This window comes from Pipistrellus kuhlii, unplaced genomic scaffold, assembly GCF_014108245.1.
Source record: "Pipistrellus kuhlii isolate mPipKuh1 unplaced genomic scaffold, mPipKuh1.p scaffold_m20_p_16, whole genome shotgun sequence".
NCBI lineage: Eukaryota > Metazoa > Chordata > Mammalia > Chiroptera > Vespertilionidae > Pipistrellus > Pipistrellus kuhlii.
The window spans coordinates 25,978,863-26,004,304 of NW_023425471.1; the positions used below are offsets into that span (position 1 = coordinate 25,978,863).

The window sequence follows — 25,442 nt, forward strand, 5'->3', positions numbered from 1 at the left end:
TGACCCAGAGGGGCTCACCTCCTAAAATTTAATATTAACAATTTAATAAAACTCAGAAAATTATTTTAAAGCCAGAAAAACTGGGAGTCAAATGGGAATGAGATTTTAAGTTTCTTTTAGAAAAATATTTTATATATGTATACATGTATATATTATTATATCACTATATCAGAGGTCTTGTCATAGGTTATTAGTTAATTTTAGGGGTATTTCTTTCAAAGTCTTAATCACCTCTGTATTTATTTTTCACATTTAGGGAGCTAGCTCTTCAGGAAAATCCAAATCGTCAGGATCATCACGATCAAAGAGGTTGGTTGATGTTGTAGGGAAAAAAGTTAATTTATTTTTCAGATTGTATTTTTTCTAAGAATAACTTTTTAAAAAAATTACTTGAAGTACTCTTGTTTTAAGTAAACTATTTTATACAAACATACATATTAAAATGGTCAGTATAGTATAATTAATCTTTTATTTATCACTTGGCTTCAATAATTATTCATTCTGACTTTGAATTCTTATTGAATTTTCTGGGGAGGATTTATTAGGTGCTAGTGGCCTTTACAATATATATATCACTTATTTTAGATCATATATGTGCTTTGAAAAAGGAGGAAAAGGGAAATGAAATATTGAATGCCTCATGAGGCAGGCAGTATGGTATTTTTAGGGTTATGTGAAATTGTCTAAGATTGGAAGTGGTAGCCATTATAGTTATGAGGAATTTATAAGGAGATCAAAGAATGTTAAATAATATTCATCTGTGTAAAATTGCCAGTGAATTATACACAATGACTAAAACTACTTCCAAGCATCCTATAATGCATACTACGCTATATAGCATAATTCTTCTTTCAAAAAATATTTTTATTGATTTCAGAGAGGAAGGGAGAGGGAGATAAAGATAGAAACATCAGTGATGAGAGAGAATCATTGATTGGGAATTGAACTGTGACCTCTTGGTTCATAGGTCGATGCTCAACCACTGAGCAACACTGGTTGGGCTGTGTAGTATAATTCTTATTAGAGGTTTTCAATTTACTTTATTGGACTTTTGTTGTTTCTCATAAGAGAGACTGTCTTTTTTAAAACTGTCCTGCTCTGAAGCATTTGGGATCATTTAAAAATTTTATTTCTATTTTGAGAGATCGAGAGAGAGAGAGAGAGAGAGAGAGAGAGAGAGAGAGAGAGAGAGAGAGAAGAGAGGAAGAGATAGAAACATTGATTCATTACTTCATTGATGAGAGAGAGAGAGAGAGAGAGAGAGAGAGAAGAGAGGAAGAGATAGAAATATTGATTCATTGCTTCATTGATTGATTCTTGTGTGTACCCTTATTGGATATTGAACCTGCAACCAGAGCCCGGGTATCTGGACAATGCTCTAACCAGCTGACCTACCTGGCCAGGATGGGAATATCTCTTAATAAACACAGCTTGATTGTTATTAACTTATTCTCTAAAGTAGGGGTGTCGAACTCAATCAGAGAAGGGGCCAAAATCTAAAATCCAGCCTAAATCGCGGGCCGAATGGTTTACTGAACAGTCATAAACTGTCATTGTGATGGAAACGCAGCGGAGTGCAGTGATGACAGCGCGGTGCGGGCCACATTGCAAGGCCTGGCGGGACGGATTTGGCCCGCGGGCCTTGTGTTTGACTCATGTGCTCTAAAGTAATGATTCTTAACCAGGAGTTTCCTTCACAATCCCTTGGCAGCTTATTTTAGTGCACATGTCTTGTCCTACCTACTGAGTTGTAATTTTCAGTAATATGGAATAGAGATGTTTGCTTCCCTAGGTGATTTTGATATTTTTTCTACATAAGAGCCACTGCTCAATCTAAACCTGTTATTTATAATCTTTGGGTGTTGTTCCAATTGTCAGAAGTGTCCATAATTCTATGGATGTAATTCTTTCATAGGAAACCTTCGATTGTAACAAAGTATGTAGAATCCGATGATGAAAAACCTTTGGATGAGACTGTAAATGAAGATGCTTCTAATGACAATTCAGAAAATGATATTACTATGCACAGCTTGCCAAAAGGTAATGTGTATTATTTTTTCATATGAATTTAAGTTGAAAAGTATTTTAATAAATCATTATTATAAAATTGGAACTTGATTTTTGTTAATTGTGTGTAAAGGACCAACCTGGCATTTTAATAGTGATGGAAATGATAGTGTGTTATTGAGGTTATTAATTTAGAATATTCAGTCAGCTTTGAAAAGAACATTTATTTTCTCTTTTGATTGGGTTCTAGAAAAGAGATTTTAGTTTTCATTATACATGATTGTGGAAGTTGGTTTAAAATTTTAATATATTAAGTTTTGGTTCAGTAAATTGTAATGTGCTTGCTTTGTAGAAAAACATAATGAATATTCTGAAAACTTTTAAACAAAAACATTTAAAATTGAGTTTAGTTTTACTGTGCTCTTAAATTTCCTAAGAGTCAAAGCTAAAATTAACTATTAATGATAGATTTAGGTGTATTTTTTGTAATTATCCCTTTAAAAAGCCTTGTCATATATTTCTCAACTGTTACAGTTCTAACCTTTAAACATAGTTAATTAAATTGCGACAAAAAAGCCAAATGAATATCTTGAGTTTTTCATAGTCCAAGTCTGAGAGCAGAATGATTTCCTCATGAGAGAATGACAAGGGTCTTGGTAATTTCACGGTGTTTCAGAGTTAAAAGTTTGGATTATTTTCTTTATTAAATAGGTAATGGCTCTTAGCAGATTTTTCAAATTTATTTTGACAGCATTGTTTAGTAAATTTTGTTCTCTGTCTGGACTTATGTTTTTATGACACATTTTTTGACTATAGAAATTTTAAAAAATGGTGGGTAGGAGGATAAGACATTGCTTGACTAAGACCAATTAGAAGTTACAGTAGCTGAAGAATGAAGTGAGGAAAAATGAGTAAATGAGAGAAAGAAGGAAAATAGATGGGCCTATCATTTACATGGTTTTTGCAAATAATCTGTGATAATATTATATAATGGTTTTGCTTGCCAAGGGCAGAAACTGCTAACATGGGAGTCTGAGTCCTATAGGCAGTGGTTCACTTTGGCTTGCTTCATTGTCAGTGGTTGTCACTGGGAGTCTTCATGATGGCTACTGGGTTAGCTAAGAACTAGGAATTCAAATATTTCTTTTAATGATGTTGTGGAAGAAAGTTGGTGTGGGATGTTACTAACTTGCTCTAAGCATAATACTCTCCCACTAAGCCAGAAATATACTCATTCCATGAGGTTAAATTTGAGTGATTATAATTATTGTTATAATGAGTGTGTATAGATACCAGATTCTTAAAAATTAACTCATTTAATCCTCAAAACAGTGCTGTAAGGTAGATGCTGTTTCTACTTGCAGAGAAGAACGAACAAATTCAGAGTTCAAGGAACTTTTCAGCTTTCAATTGAGAAGCTAAAATTTGAACCCAGGTCTGCCTGAATCCAAAGCTGAATCCACTCTGCTGCTTTGTTTCCATTTAGAGGAGAAACTTCAGAAAGAATCCTAATATTTTTTGTTAGTTATAAATCTTTAGCTTTTTTTAAGTGCTGGAGCTTCTCTGAGAGTATATATGTGAAATGGTTGTGGTTGATTAAATTTTTTTTGAGATTATGTAAATTTACCCATTTGTGAAAACTCAGTCCTTTGTGCCTTCTTCCCCTTTTCTCAAAAATGCGTTTAACTGATTGCTCTTCCTTGTAAAAATCTGCTTGCTGAATAACACTGACACATGGGTCAGGGGAACCTCTCCTGATTACCAGGTTTTACTTTCTTAATTGTTGCTATAATGCACAATTACTAAGCTCAGCAATGTAGATAAATGTGAGACCTGGACCCTTTTTCTATATCCCTGCTTTATTTTTTCTTAAGAGATTAAAATGAAAAATTAAATGAACAACCTTGGTCTTAAATTCACATGCTTTATAGCTAAGAAAGTACAGTCTTTCTAAAATATTTCCACAGGGACTAGCAATTGATGTTATCCTACAGTTTATTGTTAGAGCACTTGAGCTTAAGTATCTTAAAGAACCCTTTTGTATGAAACTCTTTAAGGACTTTGTAGAGAACTGAAACTTTGACATACAAGTTGGGAAAGGCTTCAGAATAGGTACAACAATAATAGCAGAATTAACTTCTCATATTGCCCCCCATTATTCTCATCCAAAGCAATATAAAACATCTCTTAATAATCTTTTTCTCACTTTGTAAGTTATATAAATGTCTAATCACTGTGTTGTACAACTAAAAATAATATAATATTTAATGTCAACTGTAACTGAGAAATAAAAAGAATCTCAAACATTTTTTTTTTTAGTTTAGAATTTGGATTATGAGAAGAATAGGATATCTTCTTAAAATTTCCCATCTGGTCATTTTATTTTATAAACTATGGAATTTAGCATGGATGTTCATATAGGCACTATAAAAATCAAAACTGGGCTGAGATTTTCTGCTTTATTTGCACATTTATGTTATAATTAGTTTATAATACCGCCCTCTCCCATTTTTAAAAACAATATTCCAAAAAGTAATCTGATTGTTAACATCTGGCCCTTTTACTATTTCTCTGTCTCCTTTTCTCTTAAGAGGTCCTTATACAAGTATTGAAAGCTTGAAAGAAACAAAACTATATGTACCAGCAATGTTGGCTTTATCTGAACTGAAGTCTTGTACTTCATGTGCACATTTAATATGTGTAATGGTTTTTTAAATGAAATCATTCTAGGTACAGTGATTGTACAACCAGAGCCAGTGCTGAATGAAGACAAAGATGATTTTAAAGGGCCTGAATTTAGAAGCAGAAGTAAAATGAAAACTGAAAATCTCAAAAAACGCGGAGGTAAATACAAGTGAAAATGAAAACATGAATTTAAATTGCTGTTTATGACCATATTGGAAAATCTGATGTGCTTATTAAAAATACCTCCACTTTTCTGCCGATTGTTTATTAAAAAAGCACTACTTAAAAATAATTTCTCTGAGCTCTGAAGCAGAAAAAGTTATTACCATTTATCAAAAAACCTTTGCCTTCAGTGGCTATTAAGTTATCTCAAGAAGACTAGCATTTCCTTCTTGCACATTTTAGTTCTGTATTTCCTATATGTCAGAATACTATGTGTTCCCTCACCCCAAAATAATTTTAGATTTGGACAAAATCTTGCCTGTGGCATACATGTAACTTTATACGTATTTAAAACATTGTTTCACAGAATGATGAACATTTGCATTAGTATTACCTGGGGTGCTTTTTAAAAATTCAAGTCCCTTGACTCCAATCCAAACAAATTAGAATTTCTGGGGATGATGTCAGAAATTTGCCCCAGTTTATTCTTATGTACATTAAAGTTGGAGATGTATTGATCTAAGGATAGCAATGCAGGTTGAGTAGAAAAGATAAGGGAGCTAGAGTTAGTAACCTTCTCTACATTTCCCTGAACGTCATCTCTTCCTTTGTCTGTCTACTCTCACTTATACACACAATTATATTGGCTTATCATCTGTAGAAAGTTAGCATAAGTAGAATTCTTTTAGAAATTCATGACAATGGAGTATGTATCCCATTGTTTGTGATTTTTAAATAGTGTCTATATGTATTTTTGGGGCATATTAACAGCCAGAATCCATGATTATAAAAGGAATCAATCTCTAAGATAGAGCATGACACTAAATTTCTAAGTAGAAGTGTAATGGAAGTTTGTCTGCTTAATATTTATTCTGTTCATTGTGAAATTATAGCATGGTTCTTATATTGGTGCAATTTTTTGTAGATTTTTATTTTAGTGTTATATGATTATGTTGATAGGACTAGGAAAACATATCTGTATTTATAAAATACATATGATCAGTTTTCAGGTTAAATAATTTATTATTTGTGAAAGGAAATCAAGGAAATGTTTAGGTTTTTTTTGGTCCACAATGGGGTGTTCTCTCTCTTTCATATATAAGGAAGATTTATTGAGAATCTAGTTTATAGAAGGGTAATTACTATTGCATCAACAAAGATCACCAAAACTAAATAGTATTCTAAAAACAAGAGAAATGGCAAGTAGAAAATGATAGTAAGGACCAGTAGCAGAATTTATTTTTTTCTGATCTTAGATCTTCTGAGAGGACACATAATTAAGTGTACTACATTGTATTAAAGATAATACTTAAATGGTATCTTCTGGGAAGGAACTCTGGAGCAGCCAGTGTGTGAAAATGTAGATAAGTACATTAAAATAGAACCAGAGTTTTCGGGAAGGGTGTTCCTAGTGCTACTTTGATGTGCTGCTTGTATTTGGTCTGAGCTGATAAGTTTCTGGAGCAATTTATTGAGTAAGAATGTTTACATTGTGCTTAAGGAAATACCTATGTTTATAGCCATATAGTAGCACTTAAATCTTTCATGTTGGTTTTTGTCTTAATGATTTAGTATATCTTTAAGCTGTCAGAAATCACACAGGAAATATAACTATGTTCACTTATATATACTTGTATGAGTAAACTAGTGATCTGAGGTACTGAGGTACTGAGTTGCTAGTTAATATTCAGATTTCCAAGGAAAGTTAGTTCAAAAATTGAAGACTAACTTAGGAAACTGTCAAGAATGTAAACTAAATATAAAATATTCTTATATTGATTGGAAATAAAATTAAACACAAATATATAGCTATATTGACCATTTTAGGAGCCACTGTTGTACCATAGTCTCTTTAGACATCCTTTTCCTAGTTTAACTGTTTGAAAATATACTTTATACTTGATTTTCTATTTTTCTCAATAATTTTGTTTCCTCTTTAAAACTATTAAAATATATTGAGTTCAAAACAACAATGCCTCCTTTTTATGTACATACTATATTATAATAATTAAGATACTTTATATCTAAAAATAAAAATTTAAAACACATATAGAAACAAATACATAAAGCAAAGGAACATTTCAGTATTTTATAATATTTTCTTAAATGAAATATTGGTTCAGTCTTAGTTTCATCAGTTTCCCATTCCTACCACCCTGAAGGTAATGATTATCTTGAAGTTTGTATGTGTGTGCGTGTGCATGTATGATTTCCAATGCATGTTTTTATATTTTTTTCTGTACATATATTTATAAAGCATTTATTTTTCTTTTAAACATATACAAACTAGTATGTTGTATATATCCTTTTGCAACATTTTCCATTCAACATTGTTTTTGAAATGTATCCATGTCACTAAGTGTATATCTAGTTGTTTTATTTTTTACTGCTTTGTAGAATTCTGTTGTATGAGTAAACCACTGTCTATTTCCCAAATGTGAAGTTATTTCCATTTCCCCCCCAAATTTTTCTAATTTTCTAATTTCCTAATTAATACTGCAGTGACTATCCTCTATATCAGTGTTTCCCAAACTTTTGACATATGTGTACCCCTTCTATAATTTTCGTAACTCTGAGTACCCCTCGTACTCATGAGAATGTAAAATTAGGTGCAGCTAAGCATATCCCCACCAAACTCTTCCTGTACCCCTGGGGGTACGCGTACCACACTTTGGGAAACACTGCTGGATATGATTCCTTGTGTACATGTGGGTGAAATCCTTCAATGTAGCACATAGTTTTATTTAATTCTTGAGTGGTATATGTGCAAAAAGCACTTAGAAGATGCTTAATAAATATTATCTAACATTGGGTGAACATTCAAACCCTAGCTTTTATTCATCCAGTTAGTTTATGTGAATACAATGATTTTAAATGAAAAAGCACACTGTATATGTGTTTATGTTAAAACATACAAAATATATGAATACTAAAGATCAAACACTAATGCAGGACAATATGATTAAAATATAATATTAGCAGCTTATGTAGCAAGTCAAATTTTCTAGAAAGTATGATGGTACCCTTATATATTGGATAAACTTTTGTAACCTCTGCAAAATAGAAATATTTGTGATAATGTTTGGGCCCATAAGTGATTTGGACCTTAAAAGTAAGAAAACTAAATAAATTAATAGGTAAAAAATGTTATGTTGTTTTTATCTTTTATTTAGGGATAGACAGAGTTTGTATTTTTTTATTTTAGTTGTCTCGCTTTTATTTGTGAATTCAGGCATTTTCATTGGCTTTTTTTGAATCATACTCTACCTCCTTACTTTGTTGCACATCAGAATCATTGGTAAAACTTTTAAAAAAATTTTAGGAGATTTCCATTTAGTAGTTTAGGGGTAGGGGATGACTATCTGTTTTTAAAAAGATTCACGGGATGATTCTAATGTTCAGCTCATATTTTGAAGCACTGTCTTAAGCAGCACTAAGCAGGGATGAGAGTGAGGCAGTAGAGGTTTCCTCTTACGATTTGTTCCTTAGGTTACCTTCAATCTGTTTTTCTGCAAATACCCAATGGGGCTGTCCCTTACTTCAACCATTATGAGGTTTTGCTGCCAAGATAGGTATACCTACAAGTCTTATTTGGAAATAGACAATGCAGTTATGGAGTAGACAGTGGAATAAACACAAAAATAAGGCAGTTTAATGGGAATTGTGGATAATATTGAAGTAAATCTTGGGAACAAATTGGTAATATAATATTATTAAGTTTTCATATACTATTGAAAATAACTGTAGACAATTCCATTTTGAGAATAAAACCTGTATCGCATACCTAACTTTAGTATAGGGTTGAAAAAGAATCTGTCCTATATGTACACTTGTTTCTTCATTCTTCAAGATCTGAATTTATTTAAAAATAAATAGCAAATTGAAAAGAGTTCTTTACCCCTATTTTTAGAACTTCTTTTATGGAGTCTTGTTATATTGAGTTGTTGTGAGAAATAGGGTTTGCTTTTGTAAAGGAAATAAGTTAAAATTTGTATATCTGAGATTTGCTAAGATTGTCATATTTTTATTGTTAATAAAATTATTAACCTTTTTCCTTGTGTCCAAATGTCATTTTCCTAAGGATTATGATATATTTCATTTCCAATACAAAAGTTGCAAAATTATGATCAATGTAAATATCTTTTTGTATGTGTGTATATGTGTTAATAACAGCCACTCATTTCTCCTAGAAGATGGGCTTCATGGGATTGTGACCTGCACAGCTTGTGGACAACAGGTCAATCATTTTCAAAAAGATTCCATTTATAGACATCCTTCCCTCCAAGTACTTATTTGTAAGGTATGTAATGATCTATTAATAATTCATTCCACAAATAATTGAATGCATACCATGTGTCAGACTTGGCACACAGCGTTAGAACTTTGGTTCACAGTGCTGAAGAAGAGGGCTAATATTGTAGTGGGGAAGACTGCCCAATTAGTGCCATGATATGGGAGATATTGAGACACACAGGAAGCCTGTGTAATTTGGAGTTGGGTAGGGGGGCTTTATAATGAAGACAATATAAAATAGAATATGAAATATAAATAGGAATTAGCCTGGTGAAGTGGGATTGGTTCAGCTTATTCCAGGCAGAAGGAAAGTGGTGTTCAAAGGCTGGTAAGTAAGGGAGAGTGTAGTGTGTTACAAAATCTGACGAGTGTATTTATATGCACATGCATGTTTTATAACTTTTTTTTTTTATGGATAAACAGTTTTTAAAATTTCCTTTAAATTAAAAAATGCACACTTTTATATAGTTGAGATCAGACTGAATGTGGAAGTTTATATCTATTACATTATAAACATTTTCTTTTTTATTGAATTTATTGGGGTTATATTGCTTAATAAAATTATCTAGGTTTCAAGTATACAACTTTATAATATACTAGAGGCCTGGAGCATGAAATTTGTGCATGGGTAGGGTCTCTAGGCCTGGCCTGCGATCAGGGCCTATCAGGGCCTGCTACCAATTGTGGTGTCCCTTCCCCGGCTGCCAACTGCTGGCTGCTGGCTGGGTCCTTTCTTCGTTCTGCGCCAACCCCTGGTTGTCAGTCCACGTCATAGTGAGCGATCAGTCTCCCAGTTGAACTCCCATGGGGATAATTTGCATATTAGACTTCCATACACACACACACACACACACACACACACACACACACACACACATAAAATCTGTAAATTGTGTTGCGTGTTCACCGCTCAAAGTGAAGTCTCCTGCCATCATTTATCTTTCCTCTTTTCTTTTTTTTTTTTTTTAAATATATATTTTATTGATTTTTTACAGAGAGGAGGAGAGAGGGATAGAGAGCTAGAAACGTCGATGAGAGAGAACCATCGACCAGCTGCCTCTTGCACCCCCTCCCCCACTGGGGATGTGCCCGCAACCAAAGTACATGCCCTTGACCGGAATCGAACCCAGGACCTTTCAGTCCGCAGACCGACGCTCTACCACTGAGCCAAACCGGTTTTGGCTTTCTTTCCCCTTTTCTACTTGCCCCCTCTCCCCCCTTCCCTTTGGTGATCACCCTATGGTTGGTTGTCTATGTCTATGAAGTTTACTTTTTGCTTAATCTCTTCACTTATTTCACATAGCCCTCCTTCTCTCCCCTACCTTCTGACAGCTGTCAGTCTGTTCTCTATATTTATGAGTCTGTTTCTATTTTGTTCATTAGATTCCACATATAAGTGAGATCAGATGGTATTTGTCTTTCTCTGACTGGCTTATTTCACTTAGCATAATACCCTCTAGGTCCATCCATGCTATTGCAAAAGGTAAGATTTCTTTCTGTTTTACAGCTGAGTGATATTCCATTATGTAAATGTACCACAGCTTTTTCTCCTGCTAATGGACACTTTAGCTGCTTCCAAATTTTGGCTATTGTAAATAATGCTGCAGTGAACATTCTTTCAAATCAGTGTTTTGGTTTCTTTAGATATATTTCCAGAAGTGGAATTGCTGGGTCTTAAGACAGTTCCATTTATAATTTTTAAGGAAACCATACTGTTTTCCACAGTGGCTGCATCAGTCTACATTCCTACCAACAGTGCACAAGGGTTCTCTTTTCTCCACACCCTCGCCAACACTTGTTGTTTATTGATTTATTGATGACTAGAGGCCCGATGCATGAAATTCATGCAAGAGTAGGCCTTCCTTCCCTCAGCTGCCGGTGCCAGCTTCCCTCTGGCACTCGGGACCCAGGCTTTCCTCCAACCACTGGCAGGCACCTGGGACTCGGGCTTCCCTCCAGCTGCCGGCACCCAGGACCTGGGCTTCTTCTCTTGCAGAGGGAGCCCTGGGCCACCTGCGGGTTGATCATGACATGATGGCTGGGCACCCAACCAATGGCATCACATCCGCCTTGGCTGGCCTGGTGCCAGTGGGTGTCAGCATGGTCCAGGATGGTCGTTCTGCTGTTCAGCCATTCGATCGATTTACTAATTATGCTTTTATTATATAGGATAGCCATTCTGACAGGTGAGAGGTGATATTTCATTGTGGTTTTACTTTTTTTCTTTTTTTAAAATATTTTTATTGATTTTTTACAGAGAGGAAGGGAGAGAGAGAGCTAGAAACGTCGATGAGAGAGAAACATCGACCAGCTGCCTCCTGCACACCCCCTACCGGGGATGTGCCCGCAACCAACGTACATGCCCCTGACCTTTTAGTCCGCAGACAGACGCTCTACCACTGAGCCAAACTGGTTTCAGCTGGTTTTACTTTCTATTTCTCTAATGAGTACTGACATTGCCCATATATATATATATATTTTTTTAAAAAAAAATAAATTATACATACTTTAATTTTACAAAGTATCATATAGCTTATTTACAAAGAATACTTACTATTAGGGGAAAATGGGTATAAGTAATATATATGTGTGTCTGTGTGACCAGAAGAAAATGTACCAAATACTAACATCAGTTATTAAAGGAAAGTAGAATTATGTTTTCTTTTAATTTTGTTATGTCCTAAAATAAAACTTCTAGGATATTAGTTTTATCTAATTAAATTGTTTTTAGTTATTTTTAATACTAACTAGATATTTTATGATACTATAAAATAGTATTGTGTGACAATAATTTGGCTATGTAAAAAAATAAGCTCATATATTTTAGAGAGACATTGCCCATATTTTCATCTGTCTATTGGCAATCTTTATGTCCTCTTTAGAGAATTATTTATTTAGGTCTTTTGCCCATTTTTAAAATGGGATTATTTGTTTTGTGTTGTTGAGTTCTTTATAAATTTTGAATATTTACCCCTTATGAGATATACTATCATTGGCAAATACATACTTCCATTCAGTGGGTTGTCTTTTTTTTTTTTAATTCTTTATTGTTGAAAGTATGATATATGTCTTCTTTTTCCCCATTGACTTCTCCAAGCCTGCCCCCACCCCCACTCCCCAGCACAGGTTTTCACCCCTCCCCTATTGTCTATGTCCATTGGTTATGCTTATATGCACACATACAAGTTCTGTGGTAGATCTCTTACTCTCCCTTCCCTGTCCTTTGTCTTTCCTCTGAGGTTTGACGGTCTATTCAATGTTTATATGTCTCTCTATCTATTTTTATTCATCAGTTTATGATGTTCATTATATTCCACAAATGAGTGAGATCATGTGATACTTATCTTTCTCTGAATGGCTTATTTCACTTATCATAATGCTCTCCAGGTTAACCCATTCTATTGCAAATGGTAAGGCTTCTTTCTTTTTTACAGCAGTGTATTATAGTATTCCATTGTGTAATGTGCTACAGTTTTATAATCTGCTCATCTGCTGATGGGCACTTAGGCTGTTTCCAAATCTTAGCTATTGTAAATTGTGCTCTATGAACATAGAGGTGCATTTATCCTTTCTAATTGGTGTTTCTGATTTCTTGAGATATATTCCTAGAAGTGGGATTACTGGGTCAAATGGGAGTTCCATTTTTAAGTTTTTGAAGAAACTCCACTGTTTTCCACAATGGCTGCACTAGTTGGCAATCCCACCTGCAGTTTATGAGGTTTTTTCCCCCCTCTACATCCTTGCCAGCACTTGTCACTTGTTGATGATAGCCATTCTGGTGCAAGGCTGATTTGTGACTTTGAGCGTTTTTTCATGTGCCACTGGCCTTCTGTGTATCCACTTTTGAGAAATGTATATTTAGGACCTTTTCCCATTTTTTGATTGGATTGTTTATCTTCTTTTGTTAAGTTGTATGAGTTCCCTATACATTTTGGAGATAAAACCATTATCAGATGTAACATTAGCAAATATCTTCTCCTATGTAGGGATCTCTTTTGTTCATATCTTTTTTTTTTTTTTCTGTGTGGAAGCTTTTTATTTTTATGTAGTCCCAGTTGTTTATTTTCTCCTTAGCTTCCATTCTTTTTAGTTTTTTGATGGTTTTCTGTGTTGTGCAAAACTTTTTAGTTTGATGTAGTCTGTGGGTGCTGGATCAGCCTGTTCCATGCCTCTGCACTTGCTACCAGTCTCAGTGTGCTTTCTTTACTTCTTTAGTTGTAGGACTTTCATTCAGCCAGCTTTCTGGAGGTTCTGGATGATGGTTGTTGTGTATTTTAGTTGTAATTTTGATGTGGTTGTGGGAGGCAGCAAGTACAGGCATTTGCCTATGCATCTTTTTTTAAAGATATATTTTTATTGATTTCTGAGAGTAAGTGAGAGGGATAGAGAGAGGAACATTCAGTGATGAGAATCATGATTGGCTGCCTCTTGCATGTCCCACACTTGGGATCAAGCCAGCAACCAGGAGACCAGGAATTCAAACTGTGACCTCTTCAATCATAGGTCGATGTTCAACTACTGAGCCATGCATGACATCTTTTTTTATCCATTCTATTAATTCTACAAATAAATTTGCAAATCAGAATGGCAAACGGCAACTTTAATGAGATACCATCTTACATGTGTTAGAATGGCTATTATAAAAATGACTAATAATAAGTTTTGGAGAAGCTATGGACAAAAAGGAAATCTCATTCACTGCTGGTGGGAATATAAACTGGTACAGTTACCGTACTATGGAAAACAGTTTGGAGGTTCCTCAAAGTTAAGAATTTAGTTACCATATGACTCAGCAACTCTTCTGGGAATCTACAGGAAAAATTTTTACATTTTTTCACAAAGATTTATGGACCCCTATGTTCATTGCAGCTCTAGCATTATTCATGGTAACCAAGGTATGGAAACAACCAAAGTGTCTCTTAACTTTTAGTACATTGTTTTCTTTCTTTGTTCACACTGTATATCTGTTTTCTTATATAATGAAAGCCTAATATGCAAATTGACTAAACAGTGGAACAACTGGCCGAACGATTGGTTGCTATGATGTGCACTGACCACCAGGGGGAGGTACTCAATACAGGAGCTGCCCCTAGCCCGCAGGCCCCGGGCCACCCAAGGCAGGTGCCATTGGGGGCCCCCCTGATTGCCTTGCCAGTCTCCCCGCAGAGGGAGGCAACCCATAGTGGTGGCAGTGGGGAGGGTTGGTGAGCAGGTGATGCCAGGCTGGCCAAGGTAGGTGCCAACAGGGTGCCCCCCTGATTGCCCTGCCAGTCACCCCACAGGTAGGCCCTGATCGCCAGCCAGGCTTAGGGACCCTACCTGTGCATGAATTTCGTGCACCGGTCCTGTAGTATTTATATAAATCATTTGCCTCTTTTATCCAGAGTATTGCCAGAGTGGAGGAAGACTCAGGCACATATCTCTGTTGCAGTGTTTCATTGTTATTGTTGGTGCTTTAACAGGGCATTCTTATTTAAACAAGTCAGCTAAGGGACAATGAAATCAGATTATCTATTGCACTACTATTCCAGCTAAGAGGAGGAAGCAAGGAACTTTTTTGACAGGCATGCCCACTGAAGCCAACTTTACACATTATAAATTCCTTTAGCCATAATTGTGCTTTTCTTCGATTACCTGAGCTCCAGAGTAGGGCTCCACATACCATTTCAACCAATTTCCCCTGATTGCCAAATGTTAAGGAATAAAGGAACAAATACCACAAGCAACTGGGGCGGGGGTGTTATCACCCATTTTATAGCCAGAGAAACAGCAGCCTTTTCTCAGTGGTCTGTGCTGGTGCCTTTATGGAATAGAGCAAACTGATCCAGCAGGAAGAAAGCCCCCTGCTTAAGTCTTGATATCTAATAAATTTTAGGTAGATTTGAAGTAGCTAGTCAGAAATTTGCTTTAGTAAAATATTTTATAAACATTTATAGAAAGGATAGTATTCTTGATGACATCGGAATCTATTTGAAGAAATTATCTTCTTGAGATACTCCTATCTCTGGAAAGTAGCAGTATGTCTGGAAAGTACAAGTGTTGAGTAGTTTAGTGTTGTTTTTTCTTTGATTGTCTAAAATAAACATACACATATTCCCTTTACTTATTAATGGCTTAAAATAATTTTTTTCCCCCTTTATGGATGTTACATATTTTGAATAATTTTTTTCTCTTTTTTTGTTAATAGAATTGCTTTAAATATTACATGAGTGATGATATTAGCCGTGACTCAGATGGAATGGATGAACAATGTAGGTAGGTAATATATCAAGATTAACTAAAATTTGGTGGTGTTTACTCTTTTGGAAGGGGGAATTCTTACATAGTCTGTTATTAGACCCATTTTTTGTATTATTTTTATTGATGTGTTTAATGGATGATTGTTCTATTCTAGAAAGCCTTAGGTTTTTGGCTGTTTTTAGTTTCTTTTTCTTTCTTTCTTTTTTTTTAAAATATATTTTATTGATTTTATACAGAGAGGAATTGAGAGAGATAGAGTGTTAGAAATGTCGATGAGAGAGAAACATCAACCAGCTGCCTCTTGCACACCCCTCACTGGGGATGTGCCCGCAACCAAGGTACGTGCCCTTGACCCGAATCGAACCCGGCACCTTTCAGTCTGCAGGCTGACACTCTATCCACTGAGCTAAACCGGTTTCGGCTGTTTTTAGTTTCTAATAAACAATTGCTTTACTACTAAAATTACTGTCAGGAAAATTTAAATGGTTTTATTTATTTTTATTTTTAAAATATATTTTTATTACTTTCAGATTGGGAGGGAGAGGGAGAGAGAGACAGAAACTTCAATGCTGAGAGATAATCATTGAACAGTTTCCTCCTGCATGCCCCCCATCGGGGATTAAGCCTGCAATGTGGGCGTGTGCCCTCACTGGGAATCGAATGGTGACCTCCTTTCTGGTTCACAGGTCGTCACTCAACCACTGAACCACATCAGCCGGGCTTAAATTGTTTTAATAATGTAAAATGGGTTTCATTTGGGAGTAATGTTTTAATTTTTAAATAATTTCAGATGGTGTGCAGAAGGTGGAAACCTGATTTGTTGTGATTTTTGCCATAATGCCTTCTGTAAGAAATGCATTCTGCGTAACCTTGGCCGAAAAGAGCTGTCTACCATAATGGATGAAAACAACCAATGGTATTGCTACATTTGTCACCCGGAGCCTTTGTTGGACTTGGTTACTGCATGTAACAGCGTATTTGAAAATTTAGAACAGTTGTTGCAACAGAATAAGAAGAAGATAAAAGTTGACAATGAAAAGAATAATAAAGTATGTGACCATACATCCAGATTTTCTCCAAAGAAAAATAGTTCAAATTGTAATGGACAAGAAAAGAAATTAGGTGATTCATGTTCTGGTTCTGTAACCTATTCTTATTCAGCACTAATTGTGCCCAAAGAGATGATTAAGAAGGCAAAAAAATTGATTGAGACTACAGCCAATATGAACTCTAGTTATGTTAAGTTTTTGAAGCAGGCAACAGATAATTCAGAAATTGATTCTGCTACAAAGTTACGTCAGCTTAAGGCTTTTAAATCTGTGTTGGCTGATATCAGGAAAGCTCATCTTGCATTAGAAGAAGATTTGAATTCAGAGATTCAAGGTTTGGATGCTGTAAACAAAGAGAAAAATACCAAAGAGCATAAAGTTATAGATGCTAAGTGTGAAATAAAAGTACGAAAAGGAGAAAAATCCTGTGCTTTGGAAAGGAAGGATATTTCAAAATCAGAAGCCAAACTGATAAGAAAGCAAGTAGACAGTGAGCACATGGATCAGAGTATTGCAGTAACGGAACAAAGAGCAAATAAAAGTACCAGTGGTGAACATGAGAAATCTGATGAAAAAGAAGAACCTCAGTATGAACCTGCTAACACTTCTGAAGACTTAGACATGGATATTGTATCTGTTCCTTCCTCAGTTCCAGAAGACATCTTTGAAAATCTTGAGACTGCTATGGAAGTTCAGAGTTCAGCTGATCAGCAGGGAGATGGCAACAGTGGCACTGAGCAAGAACTAGAGAGTTCTCCTGTAAAATTAAATATTACTTCAAAAGACAACAGAGGTGGTATGAAATCAAAAACTACAGCTAAAGTAACAAAAGAATTATATGTTAAACTTACCCCTGTTTCCCTTTCTAATTCCCCAGTTAAAGGTGCTGATTGTCAGGAGGTCCTACAAGATAAAGATGGCTATAAAAGTTCTGGTCTGAGCCCGAAGCCAGAGAACTGTGGACCCGAACAGGAAAAAAATGATGATGCACTTTTGCTTGAATGTGAAGTTTTATTACCTTCAGAAGAATCTGATCTTCGAAGATCCCCACGTGTAAAGACTACACCCTTGAGGCGACAGCCAGAAACCAACCCTGCGATTTCTAATTCAGATGAAGAAATGAATGAAACAGTTAAGAATAAACAAAAACTGTCAGGTCCAATGAGAAAAAAATATAAGGAGAATTCTTCTGACAGTGTTGTAGATAATCCTAAAAGTAATAAATTGCCTAAATTTAGGCAGCCAGAGATTATGGATCAAAATTCAGATTCTGATGAAATGCTAGCAATCCTCAAAGAGGTATCCAGAGTGAATCACAGTTCTTCTTCAGATACTGACATTAATGACATTCATATAAATCATGAGAAGACTTTGTATGATATAAAGTCTCAAATAGGGAAAGATGATAAAGGAAAAAGAAAACGAAAAAATTCTACGTCTGGCTCAGATTTTGATATTAAAAAAGGAAAATCTGCTAAAAGGTCTCTAATTTCTAAAAAGAAACGAGAAAACCAGTCTGAATCTTCCAATTATGACTCAGAATTAGAAAAAGAGATAAAGAGCATGAGTAAAATTGGGGCTGCTAGAACATCCAAAAACAGAGTTCCAAATAAAAAAGATTATGGTTCTTCAGAAGATGAGAAACACAGTAAAAAAGAAATGAATAATCAAGGGCAGCAAAGTTTGAAGGCTGCACAAGAAGGATCATCTGATGATGCTGAAAGGAAACAAGAGAGAGAGATTTTATCTTCAGCAGAAGGCACAATTGATAATGATAAAACTATCTTGGAATCAGGAGGTAGACTCTCTAAGAAGAAGCAGCCAGGTGTTTCCTCTGATAAGCCTTCTTCTGGGAAAGAGGAGAGTTGTAGTTCTCCAGAGGACAAAAAGGTTGCTGAAACTAAAGCAAAGTGTAAGCTTCTGAAAACTAAAACTTGTAAGAAAGTACAGGGTAGCTTATCTGATATTGCTCAGAAGTTCTCAAAGAAAGAGCACAGTGATGACTCTTCTGAAGATGATAAAAAGGTGAGCAAAAAGGGAACTGAAGAAAAAGAAAAGAAAACTACAGACTTGAAGAAAAAAGTAATTAAGATGGAACAACAGTATGAATCATCATCTGATGGCACTGAGATATTACCTGAGGGAGATGAAATGAGTCATTTTCCTGAAGGCATTAAACAAAATAAGAATGACACAACTGATGGGGAAAAGAAAAGTAAAAAAATAAAAGGTAAAACTTCTAAAAAGAAGGATGAAATATCTCTTAGTGCTGAGAAGTTAATAGGGAAAAGAGAGAGTTGTGGTTCTTCAGAAGAAAAAAGGAGTAGGAATGCAGGATTCAGAAGAGAAAAGAGAAGGTGCAATTTGACTGAAAAGAGTTCAAGGAAGAGACAAGATTTTTCATCATCTGATACTGAGAAATATTCCATGAAAGAAGGTCATGATTCTTCTGATAAAAAATTAAAAAGAATAGAATTGAGGGAAAGACGAAATTTAAATTCAAAGAGAAATCCCAAGGAAGTACGAAGTGGCTCATCCTCTTCAGATGCTGAGGAAAGTTCTGAAGATAATAAAAAATTGAAGAAGCAAAGAACTTCCACTAAAAAGAAGACAAGCAATGTCAAGGAGAAAATGAGAAACTCCCTCAGAACAAGCACTAAAAGGAAGCAAGCTGAAATTATTTCCTCATCTTCTGATATAGGAGATGATGCTCAGAATTCTCTAGGCGAGGGCAGCAGTGATGAGCAGAAAATTATGCCTGTGACCGAAAATTTAGTGCTGTCTTCTTCACATACTGGATTTTGTCAATCTTCAGGTATGCAAAGATAAATTTAAAAATGTGTAATTTGTACTTATTCCCTCTTGAATAACTACGTTATTTAACTTTTCCTGAAGCCAATCAAATGCAAAATTATTGTTCAGGAAAATATAATTTAAAAAGTCTTTACAGATTTACTAGAAAGCCTTTCCCCATTTATTTCTATGCCATCATTGGAAGGTATTTTATTTTATTTATTTATTTTAAAAATATATTTTATTGATTTTTTACAGAGAGGAAGGAAGAGGGATAGAGAGTTAGAAACATCGATGAGAGAGAAACATTGATCAGCTACCTCCTGTACACCCCCTACTGGGTATATGCCCGCAATCAAGGTACATGCCCTTGACTGGAATTGAACCTGGGACCCTTGAGTTCATAGGCCAACGCTCTATCCACTGAGCCAAACCAGTCAGGGCTCATTGGAAGGTATTTTAAACATTATTATCAGGTATAACAATTTTTTTTTTGCAAATAACAAATTTTTTTTTATCAGTGCTTAATGATTTTTCTCTGAAGTAAATTATTAGTAGTTTATTAAGGAAAACCAAACTGGCACCAGTAGTTCAGTAGGTATTTATTAATATGATTGGTAACTGTATTACCGTGCATAGGACCTTTTTAATTAGCCAGAGTAACTTTGTGTCCCATGAAATTTTCTGAAAAAATTAAATTTACTTCATTGAAACTCTTTGTAGGTGCTCATCATTTATTTTCTAATGACGTGAACAGATGCTTCTGTCTTTAGTACTAAGAAGCTAAAGAAAAAGGAAATCCAAAAAGTAGATGGATTTCTCTACCCTAATGAGATAGTGCACTAGGACTATTAGGGTTTGGCTCAACTGGTCAATGATACTTCACCTCCCCGCAGTAATACTTATAAAAGTAATTTTTATTACTTTAGTTTTTTTGTTTTCTTTTTTTTCTCCATCACCATTTAAGCCCCCTATACTCTGGCACATCAGCCCCTTTCCCCCTTCAATCTTAAAAATTTTATAAAGTAGATTTTACTTAAAACTCTGTTCCTAACATAGGCTCAGTGTCATAAGTTTCCATTGATCCTATTTGGATTTTAGTGGAATTTACTTGAATCTTCTTGTTTTATAATAAAACTTTAAATTCCTTTTATGGAGTGCTTATTTAATGAGTTGATTTGAAAACCAAGTGTGATATGCATGGTATACTCAGTTTAATGCTCTGCTGTATTACATGCTTAGATGGAACTCTGCCTGTATGTCTATTGTAACTACAGGTCCATACTTTTTGAAATTCTTTTGACCTAATGTGTTTCAGATTTTTCAATTGTTTGTGTTTCAGAAAGGTAATATAGAATAATTGCCATATATAGGATGTCCCAAAAATGTATACATACTTTGATTGATTATAAATGCAGTGTTTATTAAAATATGTTTCATTTTCAAAATTGAACTTTCAGCTGTTAAAAGTGTGTATACATTTCTTAGGGACACGCTCTGTAATAGCTCCATTAGGGCCTGAGGCAACACATTATCAAACACATTAGTATTTCTGCAGCAAAGTATAAGAACACTAATACTTAGAAGAATAAACAGTTCAAATTAGGTTTTCCTGCCAAATGAACTTTGGCACTACCTTATATATAGTAGTTTTTGAGTTTTGAGAGCTTTTTGGATTTCAGAATTATGTATGAGACTGTGGATTTGCATTCAAAACACAACTTCAGAATGAAGCATTATTTACAATAGCCAAGATTTGGAAGTAGCCTAAGTGCCCATCAGTAGAGAGAGGATAAAAAATCTGCTACATTTATAAAATGGTATGCTCTCAGCTGAAAAAAAGGAAATCTTACTCTTTGTGACAGCATGGATTGACCTAGAGAGTATTTGGCAAAGTGAAATAAGCCAGTCAGAGAAGACAAGTACCATATGATTTCACATATATTTGGAATCTAAAAATGAAATAGAAATAGATTCATAGGTACAGAAAACAAACTGAGAGCTGTTAGAAGGGGTTTAGGGGGTTGGGTGAAAGGTGAAGGAATTAAGCAAAACAAATAAACAAACAAAAAACTTATAGACACGGCAACAGAATGGTGATTATCAAAGGGAAAGGGAAATGGGGGTGAGTAGAAGAGGATAAAAGGGGGATACATGGTGATGGCAGGAGACTTCACTTTGGGTGGTGAGCATACAATACAATATACAGACTATGTATTGTAGAGTTGTACCCCTGAAACCTATATAATTTTATTAACTAATGTTACCTTAATAAATTCAATCAAAATTGGAAACAAAATACAATATCATAGTTACTTTGTCAAATCAATGTTTTTGTCATTAGTTTACTTAAGGAAACTTATTAATGATTAGAGTATAAGAAGAATAAATTGTAGTTACATGGAATCTTCTCATTAGCAAATTCTAGGCTACTAAACTAATCTTAAACTTTGGAAAACTGTTTTTCATGGTTAAACCGCTTCCTAGTGAAATCAGCATGTTTGATTTCAAATATTGATTTTCATTTTCCCAAATCTAATTAGATATGGCACATTTGAGGACACCTATGATATATCTTTTATGTTTGGAACTGTTAATACCTAGTGTAATATGTGTTCACCATATGGTGGCAACATATGGCAAATACTCAAGGGGGCATTGCCCAATAATTTCTTAACCCAGATCATTGTGTTCTGTTTGGTTGTATGTAACTTTATTCTGAAGGACCAGTGTCCTGATGGGGAGGTAAATCCTTTTTCATATGTATATCCTGAGAAGCCTTAAGAACTCAGAACTTCAGCAGATGCCAGTCTCTCAATTATTTGGCGTCATAAGCCTTGTTCAGATTTTGTTTACCATGAATATTTCTTGAAACTGATTACTGTAGATGAAACAAAAAAAGAAGAAGGTAAATTTGCTAGGGAGTTAACACATCTAAAAATTGGACTTTGTCAAAGAAATACTTAAACAAAAAAGAATCTGAAGGGTATTTAATACCATCACTATGTAAAAAGTGCTGTTTTTCAAGATAAGCTTGGATATAAGCCAATGATAAAAATGGTATTCTTTAAGAATTTGCTTGCATGTATATATAAGCAAGCTATATTTATTTGTTCCCCTACTATGTCCAAGTTAATTTAGGTGACAATTTTTTTATGAGCTCTTAAAAAGCTTCATCTGCTCTCATTAATTTAGAGGATTCTAATTTATTCAGCAAAGTTGGTTATCTTATTACATGGTACAACATTTTGTTATTTATTGGGGCTTGTAGAGGGGAGTAGAATTATTTCTTTGTAAACTGAACTATACTTTATACAGTTTAATTTGCTGTAAATCTGTTACTGATTACTGTTTTCATTTATGAAGGGAAGAATCTGTACACAGATATACCATATATTTCATACTGATAATATTAGGTCTAGTAATAATTAATGTCGTTTTCTAATACTTTTTTAAATAGAATTTATTTAAACAATACAACAAAATTTAATCAACAATATAGTTGCCGTTGTTTTCTACTACTGGTGCCCAACGCTCAGGAAGCATTTTAATCCCTCTGTTGTAAAATTCTTGTGATTTTGATGCAAAAAATTCAGTCAATGCATTTTTGAGGCATTCTTCATTATTAAATTTTTTTCCAAGAAGAAAGTTTTGCAAAGAACGAAACAAATGGTAATCGGAAGGGGCAATATCAGGAGAATATGCAGGTTGAGGGAGAACTTCCCATTCCAACTGGCGCAGTTTTTCAGCAGTGATTCTTGCAGTATGCGGTCGTGCGTTATCGTGGTGAAGAATTACGCCCTTCCGATTAATCAGCGCGGGTTCTTTTTCTCTTAAAGCTTGGGCTAACCTTTCCAATTGGGCACTATACACTGCACTTGTAATGGTTTGGTTATGGTAAAAGTTCATAATGAAGAATTCCTTTAAAATTCCACCAAACACACAACATCACTTTTTTCGCATGCAAGTCAGGTTTTGGCGTGGGCTGCGGAGCCTCATTTTTGTCCAACCATTGAGGCCGCCTTTTCAAATTAACATACAGCACTCATTCTTCATCTCCGGTAACAATTTGCTCTAAAAACGGCAAACAGTTTTGACGAGAGAGGAGCGAACTGCAAATTGTGACTCTTTGATTACGGTTGTTGTCAGTCAACTCATGAGGAACCCATTTTCCAAACTTTTGGACTTTGCCAAGTGCACGCAGTTGACTGGAAATTTTTTTTTGTGAACAATTTAAAGTTGTCGCAAGCTCTTGTTGGGTAATTTGAGGATTTTGCACCAAAAGAGCTTGAAGAGCTTCTTGATCAAAATTGGACACACGGCCTCGACCACTCTTGTCATCTAACGAAAAATTTCCCTCGCGAAATTTCTCAAACCAACGCTGGCATTTTCTGGCGCTAACTGCATCTTGACCAAGAGCACTACAGATGTTTTTTGCAGCCTCACTTGCTTTTCTTCCTAATTGGAACTCGTAAAGCATGCAGTGCCGAATATGCTCTTCATCCGCCATCTTCTTAGCCCTAGTTTTGCAACAAAAACCAAACCAAACACAAACTTTTTCAAGCAAAACTTGTTAATTGCACTTCACACGTTCTGTAGATACCACGTGTTTGAAGGTTATGTCAATACAAGTCAACGCCAAGCAAGATTTTAAACGAATGTTTAAAAACGACATTAATTATTACTAGACCCGATATGAATAGCATGTATTATCTTTCATCATATCTGTACTGCCTTTTAGAAACTCAGATTTTTTTCATAGAAATAAAGATTCATTATAAAAAGAAAAAAAGAAATTGGGGCTTGGGAATGGTGTAAGCAACCAAGATTAAGAACATGGTGCTAGGAGATTGAAGTCTAATGAGCAAGATAGACATAGATAAATCAAAAAGTACCAGAAAAAAAGATATAAAAGTAAAACAGGGCTGGGTGATAAAAGCAAGTGAGCTACTTAATCTAACTGTTAGAGGTAAACAGATAGCATTTAAACACTAGTTTATAAAGAATGGGTCAAATTTATAGTAAAGAAGAATTACAGTAATATTACTAGTGATATTTCATTTGAAGACTAGATAGAGTCTTGGTGCATGAAATTTGTGCATGGGAGCGGGGGGTCCCTTGGCCTGGCCTGCACCCTCTCCAATCCAGTACTCCTTGGGGGATGTCCGACTGCCTCTTGCAATCCTGGACTGCTGGCTCCTAACCGCTCGCCTGCCTGCCTACCTGCCTGCCTGCCTGCCTGCCTGCCTGCCTGCCTGATCGCCCCTAACCCCTCTGCCTGCCTGCTTGATTGCCTCTAACTGCTTCTCTACTGATTTGATCACCTCCAACGGCTCCCCTGCTGTCCTGATTGCCCCTAACTGCCTCTGCCTTGCTGTGCATCTGGAACTCAAGATTCCCTCCTCCAGCTGGCTGCAAGTACCCAGGACCCAGGCTGGCATTGCCTGGGCCGGCCACAGCCCCATGGGACCATGGGAGGGCAGCTTTGCCCAGGCTGCAGCCGCAGGTGCCCAGGGGGCTGGTGGCTTATCCCTCTCCTATGCCGTAGGTGCAGGCACAGCCATTGGTGCCTGGAACTGCAGGACAGGTGGCTTGTCCCTCTCCCAGGCTGCATCCTGGCTAGTCCCCATTCCTCTGTTGTGAGCTCACTTGTGCCTTGCTGGTCCCCATTCCTCTTGCATGAGCTCATTTGTGCTTGGCTGGTCCCTGAGGGCGTGACAACCATATGTATATTAGCTCTTTCTTATATAGGATTGATCTGCTTGAATGAGCTATTCTGAATTTGTTAGGATATTTTGAGATTTATTTTTGCTTTTCTGTATTTAATTTTTCCTTTCTGTATTTCTGTCCTGAACATGTAGCTGTCTGCATTTTTTATGGATTTTTTTTCCTCTCCAAAATTTTTTTCAAATATTTTATTATGAAAAAAATTTAATAAGAAAAGTTTCTTTTGTTACTATTGTACTGTATTTGCATATGTAAAGAGTACTGTTTTTCAAGATATATATTCTTCTATCCATCGATGTAACTAACTTTTGTTTGCCCTTTTAACTGTTTATTTTGAAATAATTATAAATTCACAGGAATTTGCTACCAAAAAAATGTACAGGCAGATTTTGGATATCCTACCGTTCTCCTACTGGTAACATCTTGCATAACTGTAGTACAATGTCAAAACCAGGAAATGAAAGATTTATTCAGATTTACCAGTTT

General features: G+C 35.3%; 1 protein-coding gene across 10 annotated transcripts in view; it reads left to right on the top strand.

The window, feature by feature from the left end:
* ATRX (ATRX chromatin remodeler) overlaps positions 1-25,442 on the top strand; it is a 236,322-nt gene that overhangs the window by 58,012 nt on the left and 152,868 nt on the right. For 6 of the 10 annotated variants that reach the window (XM_036439867.2, XM_036439869.2, XM_036439876.2 and 3 more), the window contains 6 exons: positions 257-309; positions 1,916-2,040; positions 4,738-4,851; positions 9,045-9,154; positions 15,335-15,402; positions 16,178-19,251. In XM_036439867.2, the coding sequence (XP_036295760.1) occupies positions 257-309; positions 1,916-2,040; positions 4,738-4,851; positions 9,045-9,154; positions 15,335-15,402; positions 16,178-19,251 (3,544 nt within the window). The remainder of the gene's footprint in view (positions 1-256; positions 310-1,915; positions 2,041-4,737; positions 4,852-9,044; positions 9,155-15,334; positions 15,403-16,177; positions 19,252-25,442) is intronic. The other 4 variants (XM_036439870.2, XM_036439868.2, XM_036439872.2 and 1 more) reach the window with 4 other exon arrangements.